Here is a 26,277-nt window from a genome sequence, read left to right as displayed (position 1 = left end):
TATATGATTACCAAGAATATATGGAAAAAAAGGCTGACTCAATTAAGGTTTTATTGATTTTAATTACATTTTATGCCCATTGCTTGTCATTCTTTCGTGGCAGCTGGATAATATTTTTCACTGCCAAGCTTTTGTTTTCCTTTTCTACTTGGCAACCACTGCTTTTTTTGTATTTGTTTCTGTGTGTGTGTTTTTCCTTTCCTGTCCTGTCAGTGTAATGAAACTTGAAATGAAGATACTGGTTTTGGTCTGCTTTCTTCAAGATCCCATTTCCAACACAGCTAGGTGGAGTCTGCCTGAACTTGTTGCAGGTAGGCAACCAATTCCTCACTGCCAATCTGGGTGTCCCCATCTCTGCTGCAGTCTAACGCAGTCTAAGAGAGGGATGTTTTTGTTAATGTGTCCATAACCCACAGACCACCAGGATAAAAGACCACAGCAGTTCTAAAAGTTTATGGCAGCTAGCAAGTATCAGTCAAAACATATATTCATTAGCAAAATACTTGCTGCTGTAATGGTTCTCACAGGAGTCATGATCCACTCATATGAAAGGGACTTTAGTCTACTCATTGATGTTATATTCTGTAACTGCTCCTTAGGAGCACTATTCTCCCCCACTTTTGTAAATGCTGTGAGAAAATGGTTACCAAGATATTTTGCTTGAACTGTTATTATCTGCCTCTAAAATTTTTAGTTATATTTTCACATTTTCAGCAATGTATAAATAACTTTCAGACATTACTGTCTCAACACTCTTCTGATTAACTTCTTCAGTGCACCGTTGTGAGCATATTTTTAGCTTTCACTTGCAATTATGAAACTTTCAAACACATTCTATTACTGAAAGTTGTCATGTCATATTATGGTTCCCAGAGGTATGATTTAATGCTTAGCTGTTTGTAATCTTTTGATGCTTTATGAAGCAATTCAGCAATATCTGCACACTGTTATCAGTGTCAACGTGGTGATGCTGCATATACAATAGCAGTGCAGGGAGATAGAGTATACACAGTACCCAAAGGTCTTTTTATGCTATCTAAAATTCACTTGTGGTATCACTTCTGGCTGAATGAACATTTGTAAAGCAGCACTTTTATCTCTCCATATATTTATTACATACACTAGCGATTTATCTGATAATCAGTTCTGATGGTCTTCTGCTAGTATTTGAAGTTTGATCCACTGTGTATTGCACACCCTTAATCTCTAAAGGATACAACTTTGATACAGCTACACACTAATTGACTTAAACCATGATCTGTAAAGACTTATCCAGTGAGAAACTTATCTGATGGGCATCTACTGCTCTGAACTCTAGTAACAAGCAACAATGCTTGAAAGGCATATTCCAGTTGAGGAGGAGGATACCAGTAGAGAGTTTCTTTACTTGACACCACCTCGCTTTGATGTGTCCCTAAAATATCCCTTAAAATACATGCCAGAAAAGGGATAACATTGCTGCTGATCATGGCTAACTTAAAAGATTTAGTACAAATACAGGAGACAAAGACACTGGCTCACCAAATCAGAGTGAGTATTTTCAGCATCAATGTTGTAAAATGACAAAGAGTCATTATCATTCCTAACACACTAGATATCTCTTCTTCACAAAGCAGATGTACATACCATGAAAGCTTGAGATAACAAAAAAAATACAACAACAGTGCTTCCAAAGGCCCAAAGGGTTAGATTTCAATCAGTAAACATGCACAACTGGTTTGCTCCCTGTCACCAAGTCAGCTACAGTGTAAAAAGATCAAATTTTATCTGGCTTTAAAAAATAGGGGATGATGGCAGAGAATACCCATTAGGTTTCAGGGTGTAAGTCATTTAGGCCTGTAGACCATCAGGGCATGCTGCAAAGAGCATCTGTAAGGGAGGTTTGATGTCTGTCAGACAGAAGAGCTTGCCTGCCAGGAGATGAAATCTCATTTGCTGCAGGATTACCTGCTGGTTCAGTGCTCTGTGTTGTCATTTAGTTTAGGGGTTCCCAGAGAATAAGTTCTATGGGCGCGTAATAGCTTAATCATTGAAATGAATAAATCCAGTACTGACACTTAATTGAACAAACCATCAACATTTTTTTCTAACTATTGAAAAGAACTATTTGTTCTTTTCATTGCCAGGCCAATCCAGTAACCGATCTATCAATTTACAAGTGGTATGACTGTACTTAATGAATCTCACTTTCTACACTTAATACCTGTTGAATAGATCGTTATTAGTAGCAGTTTTTCCTGGTGAAAAAAAAAAAAAAAAAGAAAATCTCTCTCTTAAAGGTTGTATGCATTCTTTAACAGAATCAACTGTATTTATCATCACTGACACACTGATTTCTCTCTGAATCTGCTTCAAACACTGGTATTTTGACCAGACAGTGTATGCCTGCTTATTAGTGAAGAAGAGTAAAACCTCACATCTTCAGAAATTCCAAAAGAATCAAGAAATATTTCTTTTACAAATATTTGGAAATATTTCTTTTGGAAATATTATCTTTTGTAAATATTATGGATAATGATAAAGAGAGAGGCTTTCATATAATTCATAGTATTTACGTTATTAAATATTCCTAGGATACAAAATACACAGTGTGATGCAATCCAGCAGTACTACCATATAGCACTGCTTACACAGTGTCCCATTTATCTCTCCTGTTTCTGCTAACCTCTGTGCCATAAATATATCTGTGAAGGCTCTTTGTGAAGGAAATCAGGGAAACAAGTTAGCTTAATATTACCTTTTGCTCTTGGCTGATTGTCTTTCACATGGATAATTCACAACCGTACAGGTTGGCCACGTGGTTACATAACTGCTTTTGCCAACCCGGATCAGGGTATGGCAGGGAGGCAGAAGTGAGCAGCTGGGAACAGCTTCGCAAGCTTACGCTACCAAAGAGACACCTGTACACAAACCCTGACTCCTGCAGACCCTGAAAAGCAGCACTGCACAGTTCACAGGCTTAATTTTAAGAACGTGAGTTGTCAGTCTCATTAAGGTTTAACACACTGAAGTGCTGTGCTGGCCCCATGCCAGACTGCTCAGCCTCTTGAAAGATCAAGCTTTATCTACCATGCCAAAAAGGAGCCAGGCACTTTCTCCCTCCTCTATCACTGTGTTGGCTCCAGACACGGAAAGCATCACAAGCTCTGGTCTCAGTAAACTTGTGAACTAGGTTTTCTCACCCTGACCCGGTTGATAAATGATACCTGAAAGGAAGAAATGACTGTGAAAATTATTTGACTAATGGAAAGTGATTAGCACAAGGATGCACCTGGAACACATTAACACCCTTTCAAATATTCTAATCTGAATGTTGTAATTTACAGTAACACATATATATGTGTCATGGACAAGAATGTTGCACAGTACCTGGGTAGTCCTCAGAGACATGCACTGAATAGGATACACTGCAAAGAAGAAAAGAAAAAAAAGAAACAACAGAATTAATAATAAGAATAACTGCTGGCATAAGATCTTTTTTCCTGTTCCTGTATTATCTTATGTTTATTTATAGGAGCCGTATGGTTTCCAGGACAGAAGGTAACAACTGATGGCTTTTGAAGTGCACTGCAATTTAAAAAAAAATGTCATGCCCATTTTGAAAGTTTACAAGTTTACTTGGCTAAATTGGCATATCCTGATTTCAACTTTCTTAAAAAGAATATCAAGACTGCATTATATTTACTTTAGAGTAGTATTTCACAATGTACTTATGCTAAAAAAAAAAAAAAAAAGTTGCTCTGTGAACATCAGAACTAGAAAAGCCCAGTTTTCTCACATTTCTTCCTGGGGTTTACTCAAAGCTCAGCATGAAGCCCTTAACATGCTGTATGTTCTTAGTTTCAGCCAAGCTCTGAATTGCTTAGGCTTCTTCCTCTCCTCAAACCCACGTATTTATAAAAATTGTGGCAATCTTATTTAACACCCACACCTCTCTGTCAAGGTGAGTTAAAATCAAATTGTAAAGAGCCACAGTAACACTAAAGAGCATCTTCAACACATGGATTACCAGAGCCTACCTCTTCAGAAAAGAGGGATACAAACATATTGTCCTCATCCTCTAGCTCAGCCTACATGTGCTTTTCCTAAGACCTAGCAAGATGCTCACTAAATTCACTACTGAGAGCAGTAAGAATGAACATGGTAGTCTGCTTAGTCATCTAAGTACCCTATTATTTTTATTTTCTTTATTTTTATTTTTATTTTAAGGGTAACATACATCTTCATTTAGCCCTAAAAAAATTCAACTCTGCAACATGCTGAAAGCTTTCTGTTGTATAATTCATATTCTTTCCAATTCTAAATCCTATAAATTGTATGTGTCAATGTACACATTTAAATAATACATGATGCGTGTTCATGTCTGTAGTGAGTTAAGCAGACAGACAAAGATAGGATGGCACTGTCCTCTTAATAAATTCTGTTGTGTATTGTATGTTGTTGAAAACTGATTCGGTGAATCTTTTTCATTTACATGAATATAACTCCCGTGTAGACTATAAAATGAATGCACGTACAGTATTTTCTTTCTCTCTCAAGGACTTCAGTTAAATGAGCTCTGTTTCCACAATTCAATGACTGCAGGAGGAAATCAATATGAAAAAGTAGGTCTCATACTTTCTTCCCTAAATCAATCTATTGCAGCACAGCTCTGTCACCTGTTTTTGTACATAATCTTTTCTAGCATAATACATTTTATGTATTGTTTGACTAAGAAGCAAAGATGCCCATTTCTTCAACAGCTGCACATGTTCACATAAATGGGAGCAGAAAGAGTGTTTATTATATCTGACAACAGATTTAGCCACACAATTCTTGACAGTTTCAGTCATGCCAGGATTAAATCCCATCATTGTGTAATGTCAACATTTTGTGATTTTTCTTTTAGTTCCTTTCCAGTTTTTTGGATAGGCAGCATCTGTGTCTCATCATCTTGGAGCATTTTGCTTAAAGACTGGGGTATTTAAATCTAATTAATCTGTCATGGCATAAAATGCCACTATTTTAAGTAGGGAAATATTCCAAAATAAAGGAATATTATATCTCAGTGCAACCATGTGTGAAGAATTTTGTCCTGTGATTAAAAATAATAATAAAATAAATAACAAAAAATCTGTAAGTTAATGAAGGGCTGGTTCTTACTAAAACTATCCTCTAGATGTTGCATTTGTAACCATTACTTCTTCCTTCTACTACCCAAAGTTGTACTTCAGTCTCACTCTTTTAGACTGGCAGCTTGTATAACTCTTCACTGCCACCAGAACTGCTGGGTATGGGTTTGACTACTGTCATATTGTATTATCTTAAAGTGTGGACTTTCATTCCAAGAAAATAAAAGTCTTCCTAGAACCTAGGAAAAACCTCACTAGAACCTTTATGATTAAATTAAAAACCTCCCTCAAGCCAGTATAAAAGCTGCAGCAAAGAAGTGAAATTCCACATATATATGTACATAAAATAAGTTCTTCACATTGAGGAGAGAAATGGGGCTGGAGAAGTTACAGAATTTCCATCCATGATGATATTCACAGCTCAACTTGATAACACTGTCTGCAAACTAATCTAACCTTGAAGCTGGATCTAACTCTGAAGCTAGTCCTGCTTTGAGTGGGCGGGGGAACCAAGTAGCCTGCACAGGTCACTCCCGCCTTTAATTACTCTATGCTACTATGTGCAGAAACCCTGTGAAAGTGTGTTTCTCTTCCTTCTTCGTCACGTGGTAGCTGTGACAGCAGCAACTGTGGTCACATTAAATGGAAACTAATGTGAAAAAATACACTTGTGAAAAAAAATCTCATGAGATGGAAATAAAATGCAAGGTTCATGAAGATGCAGGTTAGAAATAACCTCCAACCGGCTCCTGCAATGACTGTAGGCAAGTTCAAGGTCTGATACAGAGCCCACTGAATCTAGTAGTCGTCTCAGTACTGCGATGAATATTACCAAAGAGGGGAAAGAAAAGGTAAAAATTATATGAAGTAACATAGTTCTGTAAACCTAGTAATAAGAAGTCTCCCTATGGGTAAAATTTCACCACCACCAAAATCTGATGTCACCTCCATCTGAAAAGCATTAACAGAAAACCTGGCTGCCAAACAAAAATCAAATGGTAATATGGTTAGAAATAATAATGGAATCTCATAAGCCCAAGCTGCCACTTCAGAGGAAAGATTATGAACAAGATGTGAACCCAAGATTAAACAGTAAAATGCTTGAAAATAGCATATTTACTTCCAATTGTAACAAACCATCAGTTTTTACTAGAAACACTACTGACTCAGCTTAGGAATAAACCAAACTTAGCGGAGACCTCAACTCAGCAGAATTACTTGTTATGTTGGGTGTGTCTAACCTGAAATTCTTTACACTCTTAGCCTCTTCCATCTTACCAAAAAAAAAAAAAAAAAGAAAAGTGGGAAATTGTCTTAAATTCATATTTCCAGCACGCATTGGGATCTCTGTGCTGCCGTCTCCTCAGCATCCACAGGACATTGTACGCTGAGACATGTCATGCCAGAGGAAGCTCCCATGGGAGCAGCCTTTTAGACAGGCCATTCCTCTTGCACATACTTAAACTCCATTTCGGAGAGAATAAATGACCTGTCAGAGCCCCCAGAGAGAGGTGGTGCCTTGCTTGGGCTGGTAGTTATATGTTAGCTATGTTCGGGATGCAGAATCAAAAAAAGTAACGAAAAAAACAAAGTAAGACTACCAAATTGCGCAAATCTGTTTTATCTGTTCCAGCTCGCCCGTGATTGTCATGTGTGATCACACTTCAGCACACTTTTCTACACCCAGCATAAACTGCTTCCTACCATTTGTGCACCTGAGTTGTCAGAAACCCAGCTACACCAGGCTCACCTCTTGAGAGGCTCCAGTCCTGCAGCACTGAAATGTTTTCCCATTGACTTTAATGAGATTTGGAGCCAAGACAGAAACACAAGACGCTGATGGCTTAAGGCATCTTCAGAAACCACAGGCTCAGTGAAGATACAGATGTTCACCACCTCTCCGTGTTAAATCCTCCCAGAGCCAAAGAAATCCTGTACTGAAGCTGCCTTTTTGTTTAAGTACTCAGAAAGGCAACTGGAATTAATTTAGGCCTGGCCTCCACACAGAAGTACAACATGATTATTCCAGTGAGGGATGTGATTTTTCCTTCTGGCATAGCAGCTCCTCTGTACAACCCTAGTGAAGCTATTGCTATAAATACAGCTTATAGCACTATAATTTATTCCCATTCCCATAAACACATTCTAACCAGCCAACCATCACCCTGGCTAGTTCTGTTACATTGCTTTAGCTACATGAGCACAGTTAAACTCCTGGGTGTAAACAAACCCTCAATGATCATGTTATTTCTGTTTTATTCAGCTCAGACCCACTCCAGAAGGCATCCTACATTACATGTATTTCTCTTCCTTTAAGCTCAGAACAACCTTCAGACTTTACATGTAAACGGCCCTGTAAACTTTTTGTTATTTAACAAACAGTAAAGCAACATACGATAAATTAAAGAGAAATGTCATGTCTCACTGCTTATGTAATCTTAATGTAAACTTCTTATTGCTTGAAATAATACTAACATGCAGAGGGCTCTAGCCTTACTTAGTAACAACTCTATTCATAAATTATTTCCTGCAAGCATTTTCTAATGTGTTTTAAATGCATCTGTTTCTTCTTCAGAGAGATTATCCTGCAAAGGTCTATCTGCATTTGAGAACCAACTCATAAGCCAAATGGGGAGTCACAACATACCTGCTGTTTAAGTCACAACATACCTCCCATTTTGTTACAGAACAAGCAGATTCACCTGCATTTGATATTACCACATTTTCTTGAAGTTAGTTAAAAGGGACTTTTAGCCTTTGTAGATTCACAGAGCTATTTGCAGAGTCAGGACTGAAATGCACATTAGTGCACTTTGTCTACTCACTACATTGGCCTCCAACACTCTAAGACCCAAGGGAGGTAAGACTGAATGGCCTTCAGATAGCCCACTGAAGCAAAATTTTTGAGATACTAAATCACAGTCCTATACAAGAATTCTTCATGAGCCATATCTTATGAGGTCAAAGTAGAGCCCAAACTGAATATACTACCAGGCAAAACATTACCCCAAAATGTAAGCTCCTGAGGAAAACAAACAAACAAACAAACAAATAAAAATACACATGAAAACTGCTAAAGGAAGCAAAACAAAATTTACTGAGAAAAAGTAGGTTCATAAAAAGGAAAAGTACCTGGTCAATCCCCTAAATGTAGCAGTTTTGTTTCCACAGGTTTAGTACAGAGAAAAAGTAGAAACAGCAACGTTCTCCCAAAGATCATCTTCCTGTCAAATTTCTACCTGTCTTTATGCACAGCTCTATCTCTCTAAATGAAATCGTAAGATTGTTTTCCATGCCTTGAACGATTTTACCTATCGTTGTATAAAATCATAGGGTCAGACATGCATCCCAAAGCCACAACATTGACACTGTAGCAAGAGTACATGACGTATCTTCCCGTCAAACTCACTTTATCTCAACCCTACGCCAGCTGTAGTTTCTCTCTAGGAAAGAAATCCTTTAAGCTGAATTTCCAGCTGTTTTGCACAGCAGGAACAGCATGAAGCATCTGGCGCAAGTCTAAGATTTATGCCCATGGAATGGTTCTGACAATTCAGCCAGCTCTGTCCCATGGCAGCTGCTGACTTACTGCTTTATTAAGTGTGGAAATTGTGATCTAGTTTCTTTTCCAGTTTTAGCACTTTCTACTAGAGCCAGAGCTCCATGTGCTAATGTTGCAGCTTACAAGCTTGCTGAAGAAAGGAAACAACATTTTTTATCACCTTATGATAGTCTGAATCTGATCTATAACAAAATGTAACAAGAAAGTTAATAAGACTTTCTCCATCTTAATGTACTTGGAGCTACAAAATTCCAAAGAAACTACGTTTGTTTGCAATAGCCAAAATCCAAAATCTAGCTCAAGTTATGCAACAAAGTAATTAATAGGATGCGCAAAACTCTATACATGAAAATCAATACTAACACTCAGAAAAGTAGCCTATGTACAAATATATAAGATTAGATGCTAGTGTGGGATTGATCATGTGCCAGGGTCAAATTCTGAACAAGCTGGTGAGTTGAAAGAAAGGTTAGTGAATCCCATTCAAGAATGATAAAATTACACCAGTGAAAACTTTGGGTTGAGGGCCTGTATAAGATTTCTGAAAGCAGAGCATGAAATGATATTTTCACTTTCTACTCTAGTTAGGGCAATAAGAAGGAATAGGAACAAGTTCCAGTTGAACAGATGCAACTGAAATTGTAATCTTCTACCAGTTTCTAGTTAGAGCATATATACTTTTCTTTAGTATCTATAAAATAAATAAATAAATAAAACACATACAACAGAAGAACAGCATTTCATGCCACTAATCACACAGAAAGTATTTTCACTCCCACCTTCGCTTTGTACCCTGATCTTCAAAAATTCATCTAAATCCTTCAACATATTCCTATTACTTTCATGCCCTTTAGCCTTCTCTTCTATTTCAACAAGACCATAATTTGTCACTGAAGCTGGACGCTTCCTAATGTCTTAGTCTTTTCACTCAAATAAAATAAAAATAAAAATAAAAAATAGAATTCTACAACAAACACATTAACACACTCCTTTCCAGTAATTCGTTTGAGAACCAGTTTGAAACCTAGTAGCTTGGCAATAAACCATATCACAAATACAGGGTGGAAATAATGATTTTCAGAAGATGTAATGTGGGATCCCATCCAAACAGAACTCTCAAATTGGATCCCTGCAATGTATGACCTTTGAACAAGTGCCTTGAGAACTGGTAGGAGATGGAAGTATTAAGTTATTGGTCAGCTGAAAAGCTCAGCAGGTTACTTCCACAGAGAATATGGAATACTTAAGAAGAAGCAAAATCTTTTTTTTTTTTTTTTGAGCTTATTTCTTATTTGAGTCAGCAAATTTTCTGAACAAAATTAAAATTCAAAACTAAAAGTTAAACAGGGTACAAAACACTTCAATGTCAAGTTTTTCTTCGAATTTCTATGAAGATGACATACATGCAACTAACAGCAGAAGAAACCCAGAAGCCATAAGCAGCAATTTTCTATGGCAAATATCTTTGTTCTGCTTAAATTGACACTGACAAAAGACAAACCCTCCAAAATCAGATAGGGCAGAACCATTTTGTTTTACACTGAAAACAGCGCAGACAAAATAACCATAAAAAAAAAACAACTGAAAAAATAAGCAAGAAGTACTACTGTATTATCTACAGCTAGGCCAAAAAAACAATGCAAATTCTTCTTTCAGCATTGAACTGTTACAATCACAAGTGAATGATAAATGTGAGGGGCTTTTGACAATTTGTGAACAAGTGAATTAGCAAAATACTTCATCGTTTGGTCTCTACACCAAGTATGCTACTGTACAGTTTATTACCTTTCTATGAAACTCTTCAAAAATAATACAGTGATGGTATGGGAAAAAACAATCTTTCTCTTCTACACAGGACCTTTTGAAAGAATCCATCCCACTCAGCACACATCATCTAAGGAAGGGCTCTGCTGAAGCCAGTTTTCAGAAACGAAACAATATCAACATTCTAAATGTGCTTGTTGGGTAAATTATTTAATCAATTATTGGTAATATTCTCTTCACAATGTCTTTAGTAAAAAAAATATGATAGTCTTAAAATGCATTTGTAAATGTACGTTTATAACAATATAATCTATCCTTTTAATTTATTGCAAATCACATTCATAAATGAAGTAAATACTATTAGTGTAAAGTGTAAAGATTAGCAAGTACTGCATTATATTCATTCATGGTATCCTTACAGTGCAATCCCAATAATCTGACAAAAGTGTAAATAGAACTGAAAAAAGTTTCTTTTGCATGAAACATTAACCACAAAGTGACACTCATCTCCACATTGACAAACAGCAGTAAGAATCGTGCAAGTTAGAATCATGTCATGTTTTGTGCTATCTTCCGTATTTCTGAAAATAAAAGTTTGCATAAGGCTTGTTAAAACACAAAGAAATATATGGGCTTTTTTCTCTTTCACACAGTCAAATAACTATGTAAATAGAGGACCTGTGTGCTGTTCTTTTTTTTTTTTTTTTTATACAGTGACATAAAAACTGATGTCATTAAATAAAGTAACAACTACTAAAAAACAACATTATTACCTTCCAGAGAAGATAATCAAGTCTTCACAAATTTAGACTAAAATTTAAGAAGGTAGACCTAAGTTCTCCCACACATAAGACAGTTACAGAAAAAGTGATAGCTGATCAAGGGTAGCAAGAATATTCTCTTTTTTTTTTTTTAAGAATTTAGAACTGGAACTAAATCCCACTGAAGTCCAAAGGAATCCTTCATACATGACAAAGAAGATTACAGACAGGTTGCACAGAAAATACAAGACTTCTGGCCCCTGACAATCACCTGGTATTTCTGCAAGCAAGTACTTAATTACTTTGCTAAAAATTTTCAAGATGTATTCCAAAGGGTGCAAGCCTTGGTGATTGCTTGTTTTACACATTTGCAGCTTGCTATACAACTGGACTGCATATACCTGCCACTTTATCCATGCTTGTGGATTTCTAAACAGCTTATTAAGTACTGTTTAAAATTTCTTGAATGTGTATATGTGCATCCCAGCAACTTGTTTTCAGATATACAGGCCACCTTAAATATCTTTCTGAAACACATTAGTTCAATGAGTGTTTGGATCCCCTGTGATCCAGTAATTGATGACCCAGCATCAGGCACAGCAATTTTTGCTGCTCAATAGAGCCAGGTGCTTGCAAAGAACTGAAATTTGTGCACACTCTTTTCTTCCTTTCACTATGTATCAAATCTCCCTGTGGTGCACCTGCAATTATATGGGAAAGAATAACAAATGACTGAGTAATCTTTTCCTTTGGATGTGTAGAATGTGTATGTGCAATGACATATGAGAAATCCCAGGCATATCTACTATTTCTTTTGATGACAAATGAAAACTACTCCAAAGGGATATGGGCAGTGTCAATATATCAAAACTAGCACTGCTATCATTTCTTGACATAACCTGGAGGAACAGAGGTGCTGAGTCAAAGCTATTGCATGTTTGCATTTGTCACTAAGAATAATTGTACTACTGGTCCTTTCACACAACCAAAGCACATCTGAATCAAATGGTGAACATTATTCATAAAGCACTGCTTGATTTAGCATGTTATTCAAATAAAGGGGACACAGAAGACTGCAGCTCAACCATTTCCCTTTTGCAAAGCTTCCAGTGAAAAAAAGCACAACAACTTCTAGTAAATGCACAGAAGTCTATGGGATTAATCATCACTACAGCAATCATGAGGGCAGTCCTAAAAATAAAAATAGCACTTACAAAATAAGCAAATCAGGGACACTTGAGGAGAAAAAAAAAAGCATGTGCTATTTATCACTTGTTTTATACATAGAAAGTTACACTAAAATATGGCAATGTGCAATGGCAGATTGTTCACAACCAGACTATATCAAGAGCAGACTATTTCACTCATAATTACATAACCAGTGTCTTCTTGCAGTCACCCTGTCTGGCCAGGTCCAGCTCAACATGACTCACTTCAAACCCCTCTTCAGAAGGCTCTTCCTTCTCTCCGCTGATCACACTGGTTTGCATTCTCTCTCCATCAGCTCTTCAGACAAGTTCACTCTTCCCCAGCATACAGATCACCAAACAAACTGGACACCAACCTCTTAAACAAGCTCAGCTGCAACCAGATCAGCATAAATGATCACAGTCTTTGGGCACCATATTTCCAGGGTTGGGCCCGTCTTCACCCGCAATGTGTTTGCTATATTTTAGTTTTAGTTTAGTTTAGCAAACAATGTGTTTGCTATATTTTAGTTGTGTTTTTTTTTTTTTTTTTTCAGGGGAAAAAAGGGTTTTTCTCTCTTCAGCTGCTTTCTTTTCCTTCTGGAGCATTGCTGCCAGAAGCAACCACATTATATGTTCTTTTTGGAACCAGTTAAGAATTATCTCAAAGCTGTGAGTTTTTGATCCACATTGTTCCTATTGCTTCTATTCTGAGACGTACTCTTTTGCCTATCATTCTAGTAACTCTGTTTTCAATTCACAGCAACTGAACAGAAAACTTTTCCAGCTCCTCTCTAAGTCCTCTGTGTTGAGATCTTTCAAAACAAGAAAAAAAAAAAAAGGATACAAAGAAGAAAAAAATTATAATCCCAAGGCAGACACATGAGGTAAATTGCAGATGGAGCAGTTACAGAGTACCCATGTCCCAAGGACAGAAAACAGTCTCTTGTCAGAGGAATTTTGATCCAATCATTTAAGAGACAATTCCAGCATCTCACCAATAGTTAAATACTTAAATGAAGCCTACGTAAAGCCTCAGAGACATTCACTGTTTAACATTATCGTGTCCCTAACAAGTGTGTGTCTCCTTCCCCCTACATGCATACATCAGAGAAAGTTCTAGGCAGCCTTCTCATACCACTCTACACATTCATTAATTAGTTAACATTTTGCTTGTTTATCTAATGAGGTGTGCAACAGCCACTGCTGCACAATGAAAAAGTAACATATTGAAATATGTTCATGCTCCTCAGTTGCTTGAGATACCTGACAGAATCAAAAATATTCCTTGTTTCCCCACAAATAAATAAATAAATAAATAATCCCTGATTCTTCTTGGTACAGCTGAAAGACGGCATTTATGGACTAGAGACACTCAGGGATGCACACACACAGGGCACAGGTGAAATAATACTTCAAACACAACATTCAGTGCAGGGTGTCCTGAGCATTAGAAAGATGCCAGTAAACCGGAGGGAGTTCAGAAATTATCAAGAAACAATTGCCAAACTGGCTGAACAAGCCAGAGAGGAAAAATACATGAATTGGTTCAGACAGCAAGGTATATAGTGTGGCAATCCAATGAGCAAGTGTGGTAGGAAATATGACGGCTGCTGCAGCATGATTTCCAGAGGGTACATATGATGATGGGTATGATATTTATACAGGAGCCCAAGGGAAAATGACAAGCCATATTCAGGTGAAATTACATGAAAAGGTATTACTCAGCCAAAAAACAGAAATTATGAACCCCATTAAAATGTGAATTAGTCTCCTGGGAAAGTGGTAGTGGTCTAATCCCACAGCCATTTAAAAGCCAGGCTGGAGAAAGAGTTTAAGAAAAACCTATAGAACAATTTTGCATTGGTAAGGATACTAAGCAGCATTTCACATTGCTAGTTTCAAAGAGCTACGAATGGGTAAAATGTTACTCGTCTTCTCACTGGTAGCTCAGAGAACTAAGTTCTAGATGGAGTATGACATGGATGACTCCCAATGTGACTGACGGCAAACAATTCAAAGTGTACTACTGCCTGTACAATATTTCAATAGTGTACAAAAACATATTCAGTCCAAAAACTTTTCATGCATTTGAAGTGGAAAGATAAGATGTGAATGAAGCAGTCCTTCCACCAACTGCTCATGAATTTTAGCTGCTCCCGAACATCGCATGTGCTCATTTCTTATTGATGACAAATTGCAATAGAACTCACACTGCACAATTTTTGTAATTACTTTTTAAGCGCATTCAGTATCAACCCATCTAGCACAGAATAATTCCTAAATACATGGGCTGTTCTTTGGCCAAAGAATGCCTCCAGGTGCACAACTGCTCACAGAAAATTATATTCCATGCTATAGCCAGAAAATCATACCTGAAAATAGTCTGACAGACTTGCCTGTAGAAAATGCTTAGCAAACTACAGAACAAGTAACTGAGGCTAATTTTAGTGCACTACCCCAATATGTAGGTAGATTTTGAATACTATATTAATTTGCAAAGATGCAATTAAAAAATCCCTCCATTGGTCTTAATTAGATCCCTGTCTTCCCATAAAAGTAATTACACGTCAGCTGAAGCACTGACTTAGGAAGCCCCAGTATTCTTGCAAAGGCAGAGGCTGTTGTATTCTCAGCGCTGTTACTGCGACTTGCTATATGCCTCCCAGCAAGAAAAAGGCAGTCAGTAACTACAAAGTGTTCAGAGACTGATTTACCTTTCATGTGTGCTGAACCTCTGCCTCTCCAGCAGAAATCAGTGGGAACCATCAGCAGTTTTGAAAATGAGGCTTTATAGTCCAGATTTTTAAAAAATAGTTATAATAATAAAATTTGTAATAAAATTTGTGCAGAAATCACACTTCAACATTTCACCTGTTTATATTCTCTTGAAAATCCCATCAGTACACATACACTGTTTTAGACAATCCAGTGTACTCAGAAATGTATAAAAATGTATAAAAAATTTGGAAAGCATCCTGATGATTGGAAACAAACTGTAATTGGTAAGTCCTGTAATCAGTCATTCTATTACAAAGACTTTCCACCAAGACTCTAGAATGAAGAATAAGCATGGTCAGAAAATTTTGGTCTTCTGCTAATGTGAGATTAAAACCAGTAACTCTTTCACTAATGCAGTGTTCTTAATCTAAAGATTGCCTCAAAGCCTTTTAATAGAGACAGAGATACAAATACTGATGTAAAATAAAATAAAATAAAATAAAATAAAATAAAATAAAATAAAATAAAATAAAATAAAATAAAAATATTGACAGCATAAAAAGAACAAAAACAACCTACAGAATGAAATAAAAGAGAAAAAAAAAAAAAAAAAAAAAAAAAAAAGAAGTATCAAAGAATAATGCTCTGGCGATGCTTTACTGACACCACATGTGCTTTCAATGCTTTGAAAAACTGTTTAGACAGCAGTGCCCTAGGCTGAAGAGAAAGCATACATGGAAGCAGCAATGCAGCTGCAAGTGCTTGTCACCCTGCTTACTGAGGCCATTGTACTGAGGCACCTAAATATAGAGAACTAGAGGTCTGCTTCAGACATTTGTGTCTTAAAATCCAGGCTGGTTTCACTAAGATCCAAAGTGTCTGCTCAGCCATGTGAGGATATATAAAACAGCACTGGCTAAGTGAACTGTAAATAATTCAGAGTTAAAATAATGTAAACGCGTACATATGGAAAAATTATTTCTACTAGTTTGCGGGTTGGGGTTTTTGGTTTTTCCTTGACTCACAAAGAAAAAAAATGCACATAATACTTCCCCAAGTGTGTGGGTACATTGCATTTTAATGTCCTCAGAAAATTTCCCCTGAAAAGCTTACCAGCAGACATGGGTCAAACTGCTCACCTGCTTACACAGTTGTTTGTCACCAGATACATCAGTGATGCGAGTCATGCGAATACCTAGATCAATAAATATCCTTCCATGGCCCCATCAGATGCTACAGCAAACCAGGACCCCGGTGGCAGAGTGATTGCAGTTCACTCCATTTTGAAAGGTTTTTTCAAAATGAAGATGAAGATGACTTTCCGTCATCTGATAGCATCATTAAGCCCAAGAGTAGTGGGATAACTGTTCAGAATTACTGCCTGGGGTGAAATGGAACGGTGAAGCTGTAGCACTTATTTGCACCAGAGAAATTAAGGGGAAGATAACAGTCCCCTTTCACACCAGGACATGCACAGCAGAGGCCTGAAATATATAGCAGTATTTTACTGCTTAATGAAATATTTTCAGTGATATATTAAAGCACCAAAATTACTACTGTGGGAGAGTTCATGATGTATTAATCGCAGCATTTGAACAGCTTCATCATGTTTTTAAGTTACACTAGGTTGCACGTGATCCAGTCTCACGAGGACTGGGCCACCTCCTGGCTCGTGCTGTGTTCCCAGTCCCTGGTGAGAAGCCCATGGGAAATGAGGCTGCTTAGCACCTTGCAGGATAAGGCCCTCAAAGCATAAAGGAAAATCTATACTAAACATATCCTACAGCACTCAGTCCTCAGTCAGATCAAGCAGTATTAACTAACAGCATGTAACAAGAACACAGTTAGAAATGTACGCAAACACATTTCAAGCTTTTGTTTCTTTAAAACAAACAAACAAAAAAAGCAAACTAAACACAACAGCAAAAGACTGGTTGATTTGAAGACAGCAGAAAAACCTCTCTCCCGTCTCCTTCCTGGCAACCCCCAATTTGTCTAATTGCTGGACCACCAGGAACATACCTATTGCTCTCTCTGGGTCTCAGCACTGGAGGAACACCATTGAAAGCGCTCGGGCAATGGTTTTGTGGGAAAGCTGCTGCTATCTTGTTTTACAGGCAGGAAACTAATACACAGGAATGACACTGAAACATTCCAGTTAACACAGATAGTCAGGGGCAGATAACAAGAGATCTTTTGTACCACAAGCACCATCTGGAAGACCACCCTTTCTCATATAAAGTTCTTCAATGGTGGCAAAACTGTTGTCATCCATAGAATACATGCCTTTCACATTGATTGACTCCTGCCAAATACAGCTATCTTCTATACCAACTGAAGAAATAGAGCTGACTGAGTTTTGGCTACCTTCTGTAATCACCAACTATATACTTAAAATGTTGTACTTACTGTCTGCCTAATTCATCTAGGTATGTCCAACTGTGAATACATCACGCGATGAAATTCCTTACAGACCAGACAATTCTGATTTTTCCCTCTGCAAACTGCAGAACTTTGTCACTTTCACAGGTCTTTGTGAAGACAGCTGCTCATCATTTTCAATGAAATTAAGATTTCAAGTTTTACCTTTGGAACACCTTTAAAACACTTTTTCAATACACAAAACTTCCATAGTCACAGCAATTGACTGAATGCCACTGATTTCTAGAACAAGGCAATTTTACTGAAGTTAAATTTGCTGAAGTCTCTTTGTAGAGATGGGTAGCAATCAGTTTGATTTTTTTTAAAGCTTGAAAATTTTATTGATGTCATGCACTAATAAGGCAATAGGCACACGAGAGACTTCCATTAGGAATAAGACACACTTACATACCTCCTATTATACACTGCATTTATAGAAGAATTTACTGAGCATGAATACCCTTACATAGTCCTACTGAAAGGACTGATCTTATCATCACCACAAGCTTTACAATAGTGGCAAAGCCAATACAGAGCCAAAAGTAATACAGAAAAGTGGTACGCAAAGTTGGAAGAAACATCACACAAAGCCAGTTAAGTGACTTCTTTAGAAATAAAACAAATCTTCTAATTCTAGATTCTCTTTTTCTGAAAACATTCTTTGCGCTACAGACCATTTGAATTACCACTGGAGTACTATTCCATTTGAAACTTGGGAAAGAAAACTCCTCTTGTACAAGATGCTTCACACAACTAACGAATCTTAACTATAATAAGAATTTAGGATAATTCAAATTCAATCTCTTAAGCAATTTGTTGTCCCTCACCTTCTGTGAATTCACCATGTCATTCTAACTTAATGAACATCAGCGTAATGTATCCTACATCTTCCTAACATCAAAACCACTTGCCTCCCAAGATGGTAATTAGAAAGAAATGAAGTTACAGAGAAATAACTACATTTTGTTTGATTTGTTTTAAAAATAAAAAGCAGATCCTGCAGGACACTGGATCAACTGCTAAGTAAGTGTGAAATGAAGCTAATTTCATTTGATGTACTATATTTACTTTATTAGATCAGGAGAGAAGCGGAAATGCAGCAGTATACTGCAAATGTGTTTGATAAAGTAAGCAAACGTAGGCATCAACAACTTATACAATGTAATTCCAGTAAGTTCTATGTGTTTTCAAAGTATTTGTGCAAGCAGAAGATACAATCTTGAGCTAAAAACAAACAAAAACTAAAATAAACAAAAAACATAAAATACATAATTATATAAATGCAGGTATAGCACGTTCATATAATTAGAAGTCTCAGAATGTAAAATGTTTAATTTAGGAGTCTATTCTTCTTTTCAAGGTCATGCAACCCCCCTATTGACCTTGGTGAATCTTACACCATCAGAAAAACAAAATTCTAAGCCAAAGGTTGTTTGCCTCTCCTTTTAGAGCCTCTTCCTTCAAATCCACAGGCACAGAAACTAACCTCTTTCCTTCTCTAAGAACTGAAAACAACCTGACAGCCCCTCTTTTATAGGAGAGGCCAGGGAAAGAGAGAGGCAAGGATTTTTTAACCCAAAGAGTGTGTGAGGCTGTAAAGATGATGAAAGTGACAAGCACTGTGAATACTTGTCAATTACATTTCTAAATTAAACTGCTGCTAAAACAAGTAGGAGCCCCAACACCTATTTCCATAGAAGAACTGCTTTCCTGCATTTAAAAAGCTTCATGAAGAAGCAGGCAAGTGGATGTTTCGGTACATGACTATCCAGTCTGAGAGGTGGAAGTGAACTGGCTCTTTATGTCCCATCAAGAGGTTCGGACATATAGAGGGAATAAAAAAAAAAAAAAAAAGAGAGAATAAAGGATTATTTGTCCAAATCATTGTGCTCTCAAATCATATTTAATTTAAATAAACAGACAAAAGGGTTCAAGGAGTTCATGTCTGCCTAGGCACAAGCGAAAGTAATGCAAGTCAGTTTATTAATAGACAGCTAAAGCCTTCCGGAAAGAGCCTGATGAGTCAGTACAGTGCAGCAGCTGAAGGAGATCTCCATGGCCTTCACGCACACTGGGTGCCTGCGACAGCAAGGCCTACAGCTGAAGGCACCGGCAGCAGCAAGCCTCTGGAGCTGGCAGGGGGAGATGCTGAACAGCTGTAGCAAAAAATTGGGATACTTCACGTTTCATGGGTGTTAAAGTTAGGTGAGGGGATTAAAGGCGCATCTCCAGGCACACAGAGGCACAGTGGCAGGCAGAGGCAAGCCTGAGCCCAGCTACCAGAGTGACCACAGAGTACATGTTTCCCATTAACAGACCTTCAGCCTGAACTGCCAGAGAAAGAGGGACAGGATTAGGCTGTTTGTACCACTAGGGTAACCGAGTGCTGCTGCTTATTGAGCCCAGTGGGAACACACGCTCAGCCTTGCCATCAGCTGGACTTGGGGCTCTGGCAGGCTCACCGCTGGCATGCAGCCAGGGACAGCAGCTCCTAGCAGGGAGCACCTGTGTGCGGGATTTGCACAATTAACTGCCAATTCTTCATTTGATTTCCAAATAGGAAGAATTATATACCCACCAAGTATGTTTAAGGATATCCTAAAAATAATCCTCACAGCACACAAACTTCCAACGATCAGTTATCACAGAACAATACAGAAAGTTTGCAAATTTGCACAGGGGGAACATCTGGAAATCTAAGAATAAATACTAGCCAATTGAATAACAGGTATAATAATATTAACATTAAATACTAATACAAAAGTCACATTATCTTGCCAGAAAACAAGCCTGGGGTGATAAATAAGGGCTTGTGGTTGTAGGTTTGTAGCCTTATACTCAGTTGAGCCACTAGCATCTTTGAACAATTGACACTGATAGAAGCATGGTCCATTAAAAAAAACTAATTAATTGAGTTCTAAACTTTGCACCTGGCAACTAATAAACTCCTTTACATGGCTTTGAGGATCGTGCTTCCTGTTTCCGTCTGCAAAATGCTTTGAAAACTACAGATGAAAAGCATATCTTTATTGCACATAATCGCAAAGACTTGTAATCCCAAATACAAACTAAAGATGAATTAATGGCCAAATTCTCAGATAGTAAACAGCAGGCTCCCTCCATTCCTGGCTCACAGTTTTCTCAAACCAAGAGGAAAAATTACAAATCAATTCTTACTTAATTTTCACCATTCACAGGAAATTTTTCCAAAGATGTTTGCAAAGCTGAGATATGTTAAAGCCTCCACCTCCTAATGTCCCTGGCTGCATCCCATGGAGCAGTGGCAGAGCTGGTGAGTGAGCCCCATGCTGGTAGCCCTACCATGCTGCCAGAGGATGGGTGGCAAAAGAGACCAGGACAATTAATCTCTGAGCCACTTTCTTGCAAATGCAGAGACTTAGATAGCCCAGCAGACCTCTCCCGTCAGTCGTGTCACAAAACTACTGAAGTGGGGACTGTATCTGAGCTGTTTGTGAATTCTGGGCAGCTCAGGTTGGTCACTTGTAGTTGTGACTTTCCAATGGTTTCAAAGAAAAGAAGATCTGTGTAAGAGAATGCAAGCAGGATCGAACCTTTTGACTGGTAAATCAATTGACACACAGTTTGTTTGAAGATCAACATTTCTCTAATGTCTGTTGCAAAGTAAAAATATCTTTTCTTGATGACTCATTTTCCACACTAAAGAACGTCTGTGGGTGTAAGAACAGAGCTGAAGCAATTCTATTTTTTTCCTCCTGGCACTATTGTAGCAGTTCTTAACTCCAGCGTGAAATAGAAATGAAGCACTTGCAAGATGTTTTCAGCAAGTGAACTGAGCAGCACTATTTTATACCTCTTCTGTCATCATTTTTATCTAGACGCCTAATATATCTGAATCATTTCAGCACTGTTATGCTGACCCTCTGAATATTACCTTCCAAACACAGAGGTAGAAGTGCGTTTTTTATTGTACAAACTGCTCAAATTGATAGTGTGTTATTTCCAAAAACTTACTCACTCACTGTTGTGAGTCCAGTTATGTTTTAGTTAAGTTAGGACCACAGTTCCTATGAATTTAATGACAATTCTATTTATCCCCAAGGGTTATACTCTACCCACTAGTCTCTTGGAGTAAGGAATGCCTCGGAAAATCCCTATAACCAAGCTGGTCTTGACATCTGCAGAGCTGAGCAAAGGCTTTCTGCCTCCTGCCCCAGTGCCCCCCTACTACAATTCACTCGAAGTGGAAATGATAACATCAGCCCTTTGTTATAGATGGGTAAAGGCACCTGGGATACTGACACCTACTATCAGAGAAGTAGGTGATTCCAGCATCCTTAGATGGGAGAAACAATTTTCACACACACTGAAGCTGGGCAAAACACAGCCCACAGCTTCTGGAGTCAGCATGCCCAAAACAGAAATACCAGGAAGTGTGGGAAGACATCATAAAAAGGAGATTTCCTCGCCTCCTCCTCCTTCCCTTGAGTAAGCTGACTCATGGTTTCTCAGCAGCACGGGCACTCCGAGTCTTTCCCAGTAAAGACAGAGCAAGCATCCTGGAGTGTTGGAAACTAAACTCCAGAGGGTTGAAATTGAGATGACAGAAAATGTGGGGGTTTGGAAAAGCAAGGGGATTGGAGGAGCTAGTCTCAAGTGTGCTTAGAAAGCTCTGGTCAGGCAGTAAGGAGTGGGCACCTCTTGCCGTCTGGTCTCTCACACTGCCTTAAATACCTCCAGAAGAGAGGCAGGGTCTCCCATTCACGTGTCTCCTGCAGACCAAAGAGCCATTCTGCCCCACAGCATGGCCTACCCATGCTTCCCTTTACCCTCACATGCCCAACCCACTGCCAAGATGGGGAGAAGCCAGGCCTAGCTACAGCCAGCCAAGGCCAGCACACCTCAGTCTTTGTATGGGGAAGGAGGCAGAAAACACTCTACACAGGAAGCAAATGAAATGCAGATTGCCCCAACAAGTCCTATGTTCTGCATCTAAAGGTAAATCAAGAGTTGTCTTCTTCTTAGCTTAAGACAAAAGGCACTTCTACTCAGATTTCAGTGAAATATCACTGTGTATAAGTTGAAACTTAACTATCTCTTGTCAAGACCATTTTCTCTAATGCTTTGCTATGATGCAAAAGCCATTAGACTATAAGGTTGCCTGTGACAACTCAAGAATCCCTTCTCATGCTCTTTTCCTATTTGCTAGATAAACTTATTTATTCAGGTTTAAACATCACAGAGCGCCAGGTACATGCTCAGCCAGTTAAAAATGCAGGTGTTCAGCTAAACCCGTCCAATAACAAATATTTGACATGCTTCATAGATCTCCATCTGAGATAATACAATCTTGCTTTGATTGTACATTTATAAGGGGAAAGGATCAAAGTTTATTCATGCAACGAGAGAGGAAAGCTGCTTTCAGGCAGCAGAAAATTTTCACAAGCAACCACAGTTACACTCGAAAAAGTTGTGCTTTGAGAGCATTAGTGCGAGCAGCCCTAAAGATACAGGCAGAACAACCAGTCACCTGTGGGTATAAAATCCTCAACCCAACAGATGTTTATCTGAGAGCAGATTTGAAGAAGCCTTTTTACACCCTTCATTGATCAAGTCAGTACCAAATAAACATCTACAGGTTTACTTCCCAGATTTCCCAACATAAGAATACAGACTTTAACCCAGGCATTTTTTACTGACCTCAGATCCAGAGGTGGGAAACACCGAACAGATTCAATAATGTCTGTATTATATGATGAAGCAATGAAAAATGAAAAACTGAGGTATGAGGCACTACGGTTTTATGTTTACTGCATTTCCAACTCAAATATGAGGTAGTTTTCTTGAAACCTGCCGATGCAAAGAGATGACAGCTGTCATATATGGGTGGTTATTTCTCCTGGTGAAACTTTTCACTTATGAAACCTTGACACACACAGGGACTAGGCCAAGGAAATCTAGTATGCATGACTACACAATATTGAGCCCAGTGAGGAAACTACTCTAGACACATCTTCCAGGTTTAGGGATATAGCAACAACAAACAGCATATATTTCACATGTAAGCCTACAATCATGAACATAGGCTATATGCTGTCCATATCTGTCTGAGTCTGTGCTACAAAAATACTAGATAAACACAAATCACCTGCCAAAAGAGAAGAGAGAGCTTTCCTGAAGACCTGCAGAACTTCAGAGAGCTCAGGTTTCACTGGACAGTTGTCCAAGACTACCATCTTCACTCAAGATTAAAATTCCAAGTTAGTCATGAGTAGTCATAATTCATCTAAGGCATCTGCAGGCTTATCAAACCTCTCCTTAGCTGTGAACCTCCAAAGCAATGTAACACTGCTGGAGTTGTCCTCACAGGGCTCAAAGATTCAGCTGTCTTTCAAGGTACTTGTATTATACTTTATTTCTTTTAAGCACAGGTCAGAACATAGCCCTCAGGCAAAACATGAAAGATCTGCAAATGCTAAGCTCAGAGGGTTTTTCAATCCATTCACATCCTACAGCCTAACACAAACAAGAATGGAGAATGGTTTAGTTCTCTTTCCCTCAGTTTCAGACTCATCTAGATGACAATCTTGTACTTTAAGCAATAGCATGCTACCTCCTTCACAGAGAGATAAACTTTTCACCCTTGGCACTTTCTTTAGATACACTGAGGTCAGACGTCTGGCAGAAATCTCTCTGCTAATAAGTGTTTCACAGTGATCACTATAAGAAACAGAAAGGAAACAAAAAGCATTGGAATAAAAATTGAAAAAATCCAATGGCAAGTATGACAAACAATACCGTAGGGTATCATAGATTATTTTCTAGAACATAACTTTTTCCCTCTGCCCCTGTACACAACATTTTGTTTAGAATATGAACAACACTTGACTTTCTGAGAAGAATGTCACCTGAGTTCTGCTGAGAGGACATGGGGCTCTGACACTCACCGCCTGTAGAAAGGAAGAACTCTTGTTTTCCACATTCCCACCTAATCTAACTCCTAGGACTGAGCTGCCTGAATTTCATAATACGTACCAACTTGCTTTCATACCCTGCAGAAAAATCTAAGTAACAATAAGTTCAGGACTATTTTTAAGTTAAAAATGTGTATGTTATTATATTTTCAGCATATGAATAAAATCTGGTTTCATTAATTTGACAGTTTCTTAAATCTGCAGGTTCTGTGGACCACTAACATTTCCAAAGCTTTTTTTTTTAATAGTTTATATTTACAATTTTAAAGTGTACACTTATTTTTGAAAGAAATTATTAAAAAGATTTTTAGTAATTATTCCTGCACTTCAGGTTTCATTGCCTTGAAGTTACTGAAAGGATAACTTTTCTCTTTGTTCTGTTTTCTCAACACTTGCTAGTACAGATAAACCTCAATTCATTCTCACGTAAGGCACAAGTCAATGCCTCCATTGCCTCTCTTCCCTAAGAGACCTTTCCTTCCCAATTTACCTACAAGGTCCTTTTCTTCCTTCTCACTTGTGTTTTACATTTTGTTTTTTCATCTCTTCACATCCATTGCTGCTTTCTTTCTTCACACAGAGTTCTAAAATGGCTATAATTCTTTACGCTAAATGGAAAGGGTTTAAAAATTTGTCATTATTATTTAAACACTGAAAATGGTGTCTTTGCTAAAAAAAAAAAAAAAATCCATGCGAAGCACATGCTTCCTACAGATGAGTTTTTAATCAAAATGCTAAACAACTTCCAAGTGAAACATTTTTACATGGCCTCAGAGCATTTTGGAAATTGTAGTTGTGGAACCTTGTGTCCTCTGTAGCCTCAACACAGTAAGCGTCCCTTTATTTAATACAGTGGCAGAACCTCTTGCACTTGATCTATCACCAAAGGCAAATACCCAACCAAACAAACACACATTTCATTGCAAAGGGATATTAAAAGTAACTCCAGAAGGAAAACCGAAGCATATGCTCCATGGGAGCCAACGTACAGAATGTCTTGGGCTGTAGCAAGAAGTTTACTCTGCAGCAGCTTTGCTCATTGTGCTGCCAGATAACACAAGCACGAAGAATGCAGCAACAACAGCCCAGGGGTCACAAGGAACAGCAGCGCTTGTTTGTTTTGCAGTTTCCTTGCCAATAACGCAATAATGAAGACAAGAAGTAATGTTAGACCAGTATCTAAGTTGACATGTTTGTAAACTTTTACAATTAGATGACTTATTAAGAAAAAAAAATCTCTTTAAGAATAGCTTAAATCAATTACTTGTACAACATTAACATCCCAAATTTCAAGCAAAAGTGCTGCCCCCTGTGCCTTGAAGATATATTAAGAGAGAGAATATGTTAAAAGAAAAAGACTTTTAAAAAGTCTCTTTCTTTTTCAGATATATTAACAGAGAACCTATACAAGTAAATCTACAATCTCATTTCAGTTGAGCCTTTGTGGTCTCATGCTACAGAAACACACAAATACAGAGCAAATCTGGGCTAAAAGTCATGATTTGGATGTAAGATCCTGCATATAAGCTGGGAGAGAGTTTTCACACCAAGGCTCTGCAAATACATAATGCATAAGACAATGCGACATTAACATACGTTTGCTTGTGTATGTTGTACAAACCTAGACATTCTAATTATTTTCCTGCCTACCAGGATAGATGACTTGACAGTGACAACCATAAAACTCAGTAGTGAGATCGTGTTCACTGACAGGAGGCACTAAGATGATCTTACCAAACTCATGCAGACAGCCACCGATAAATCCTCACCACAGTAATTAATACTGCTTAGGAGACT

The 26,277-nt window shown here is 38.0% G+C and overlaps 1 protein-coding gene across 6 annotated transcripts in view; it reads right to left on the bottom strand.

Moving 5' to 3' along the window:
- The window catches only part of PARP8 (poly(ADP-ribose) polymerase family member 8), a 124,877-nt gene that overhangs the window by 54,906 nt on the left and 43,694 nt on the right, over window positions 1-26,277 (bottom strand). For all 6 annotated transcript variants that reach the window (XM_038170727.2, XM_038170724.2, XM_038170725.2 and 3 more), the window contains one exon: window positions 3,370-3,407. In XM_038170727.2, the coding sequence (XP_038026655.1) occupies window positions 3,370-3,407 (38 nt within the window). The remainder of the gene's footprint in view (window positions 1-3,369; window positions 3,408-26,277) is intronic.

Source organism: Anas platyrhynchos, chromosome Z, assembly GCF_047663525.1.
Source record: "Anas platyrhynchos isolate ZD024472 breed Pekin duck chromosome Z, IASCAAS_PekinDuck_T2T, whole genome shotgun sequence".
NCBI lineage: Eukaryota > Metazoa > Chordata > Aves > Anseriformes > Anatidae > Anas > Anas platyrhynchos.
The sequence above is the reverse complement of the archived record's forward strand: the minus strand, read 5'-3'. Positions and strand labels throughout refer to the sequence as shown.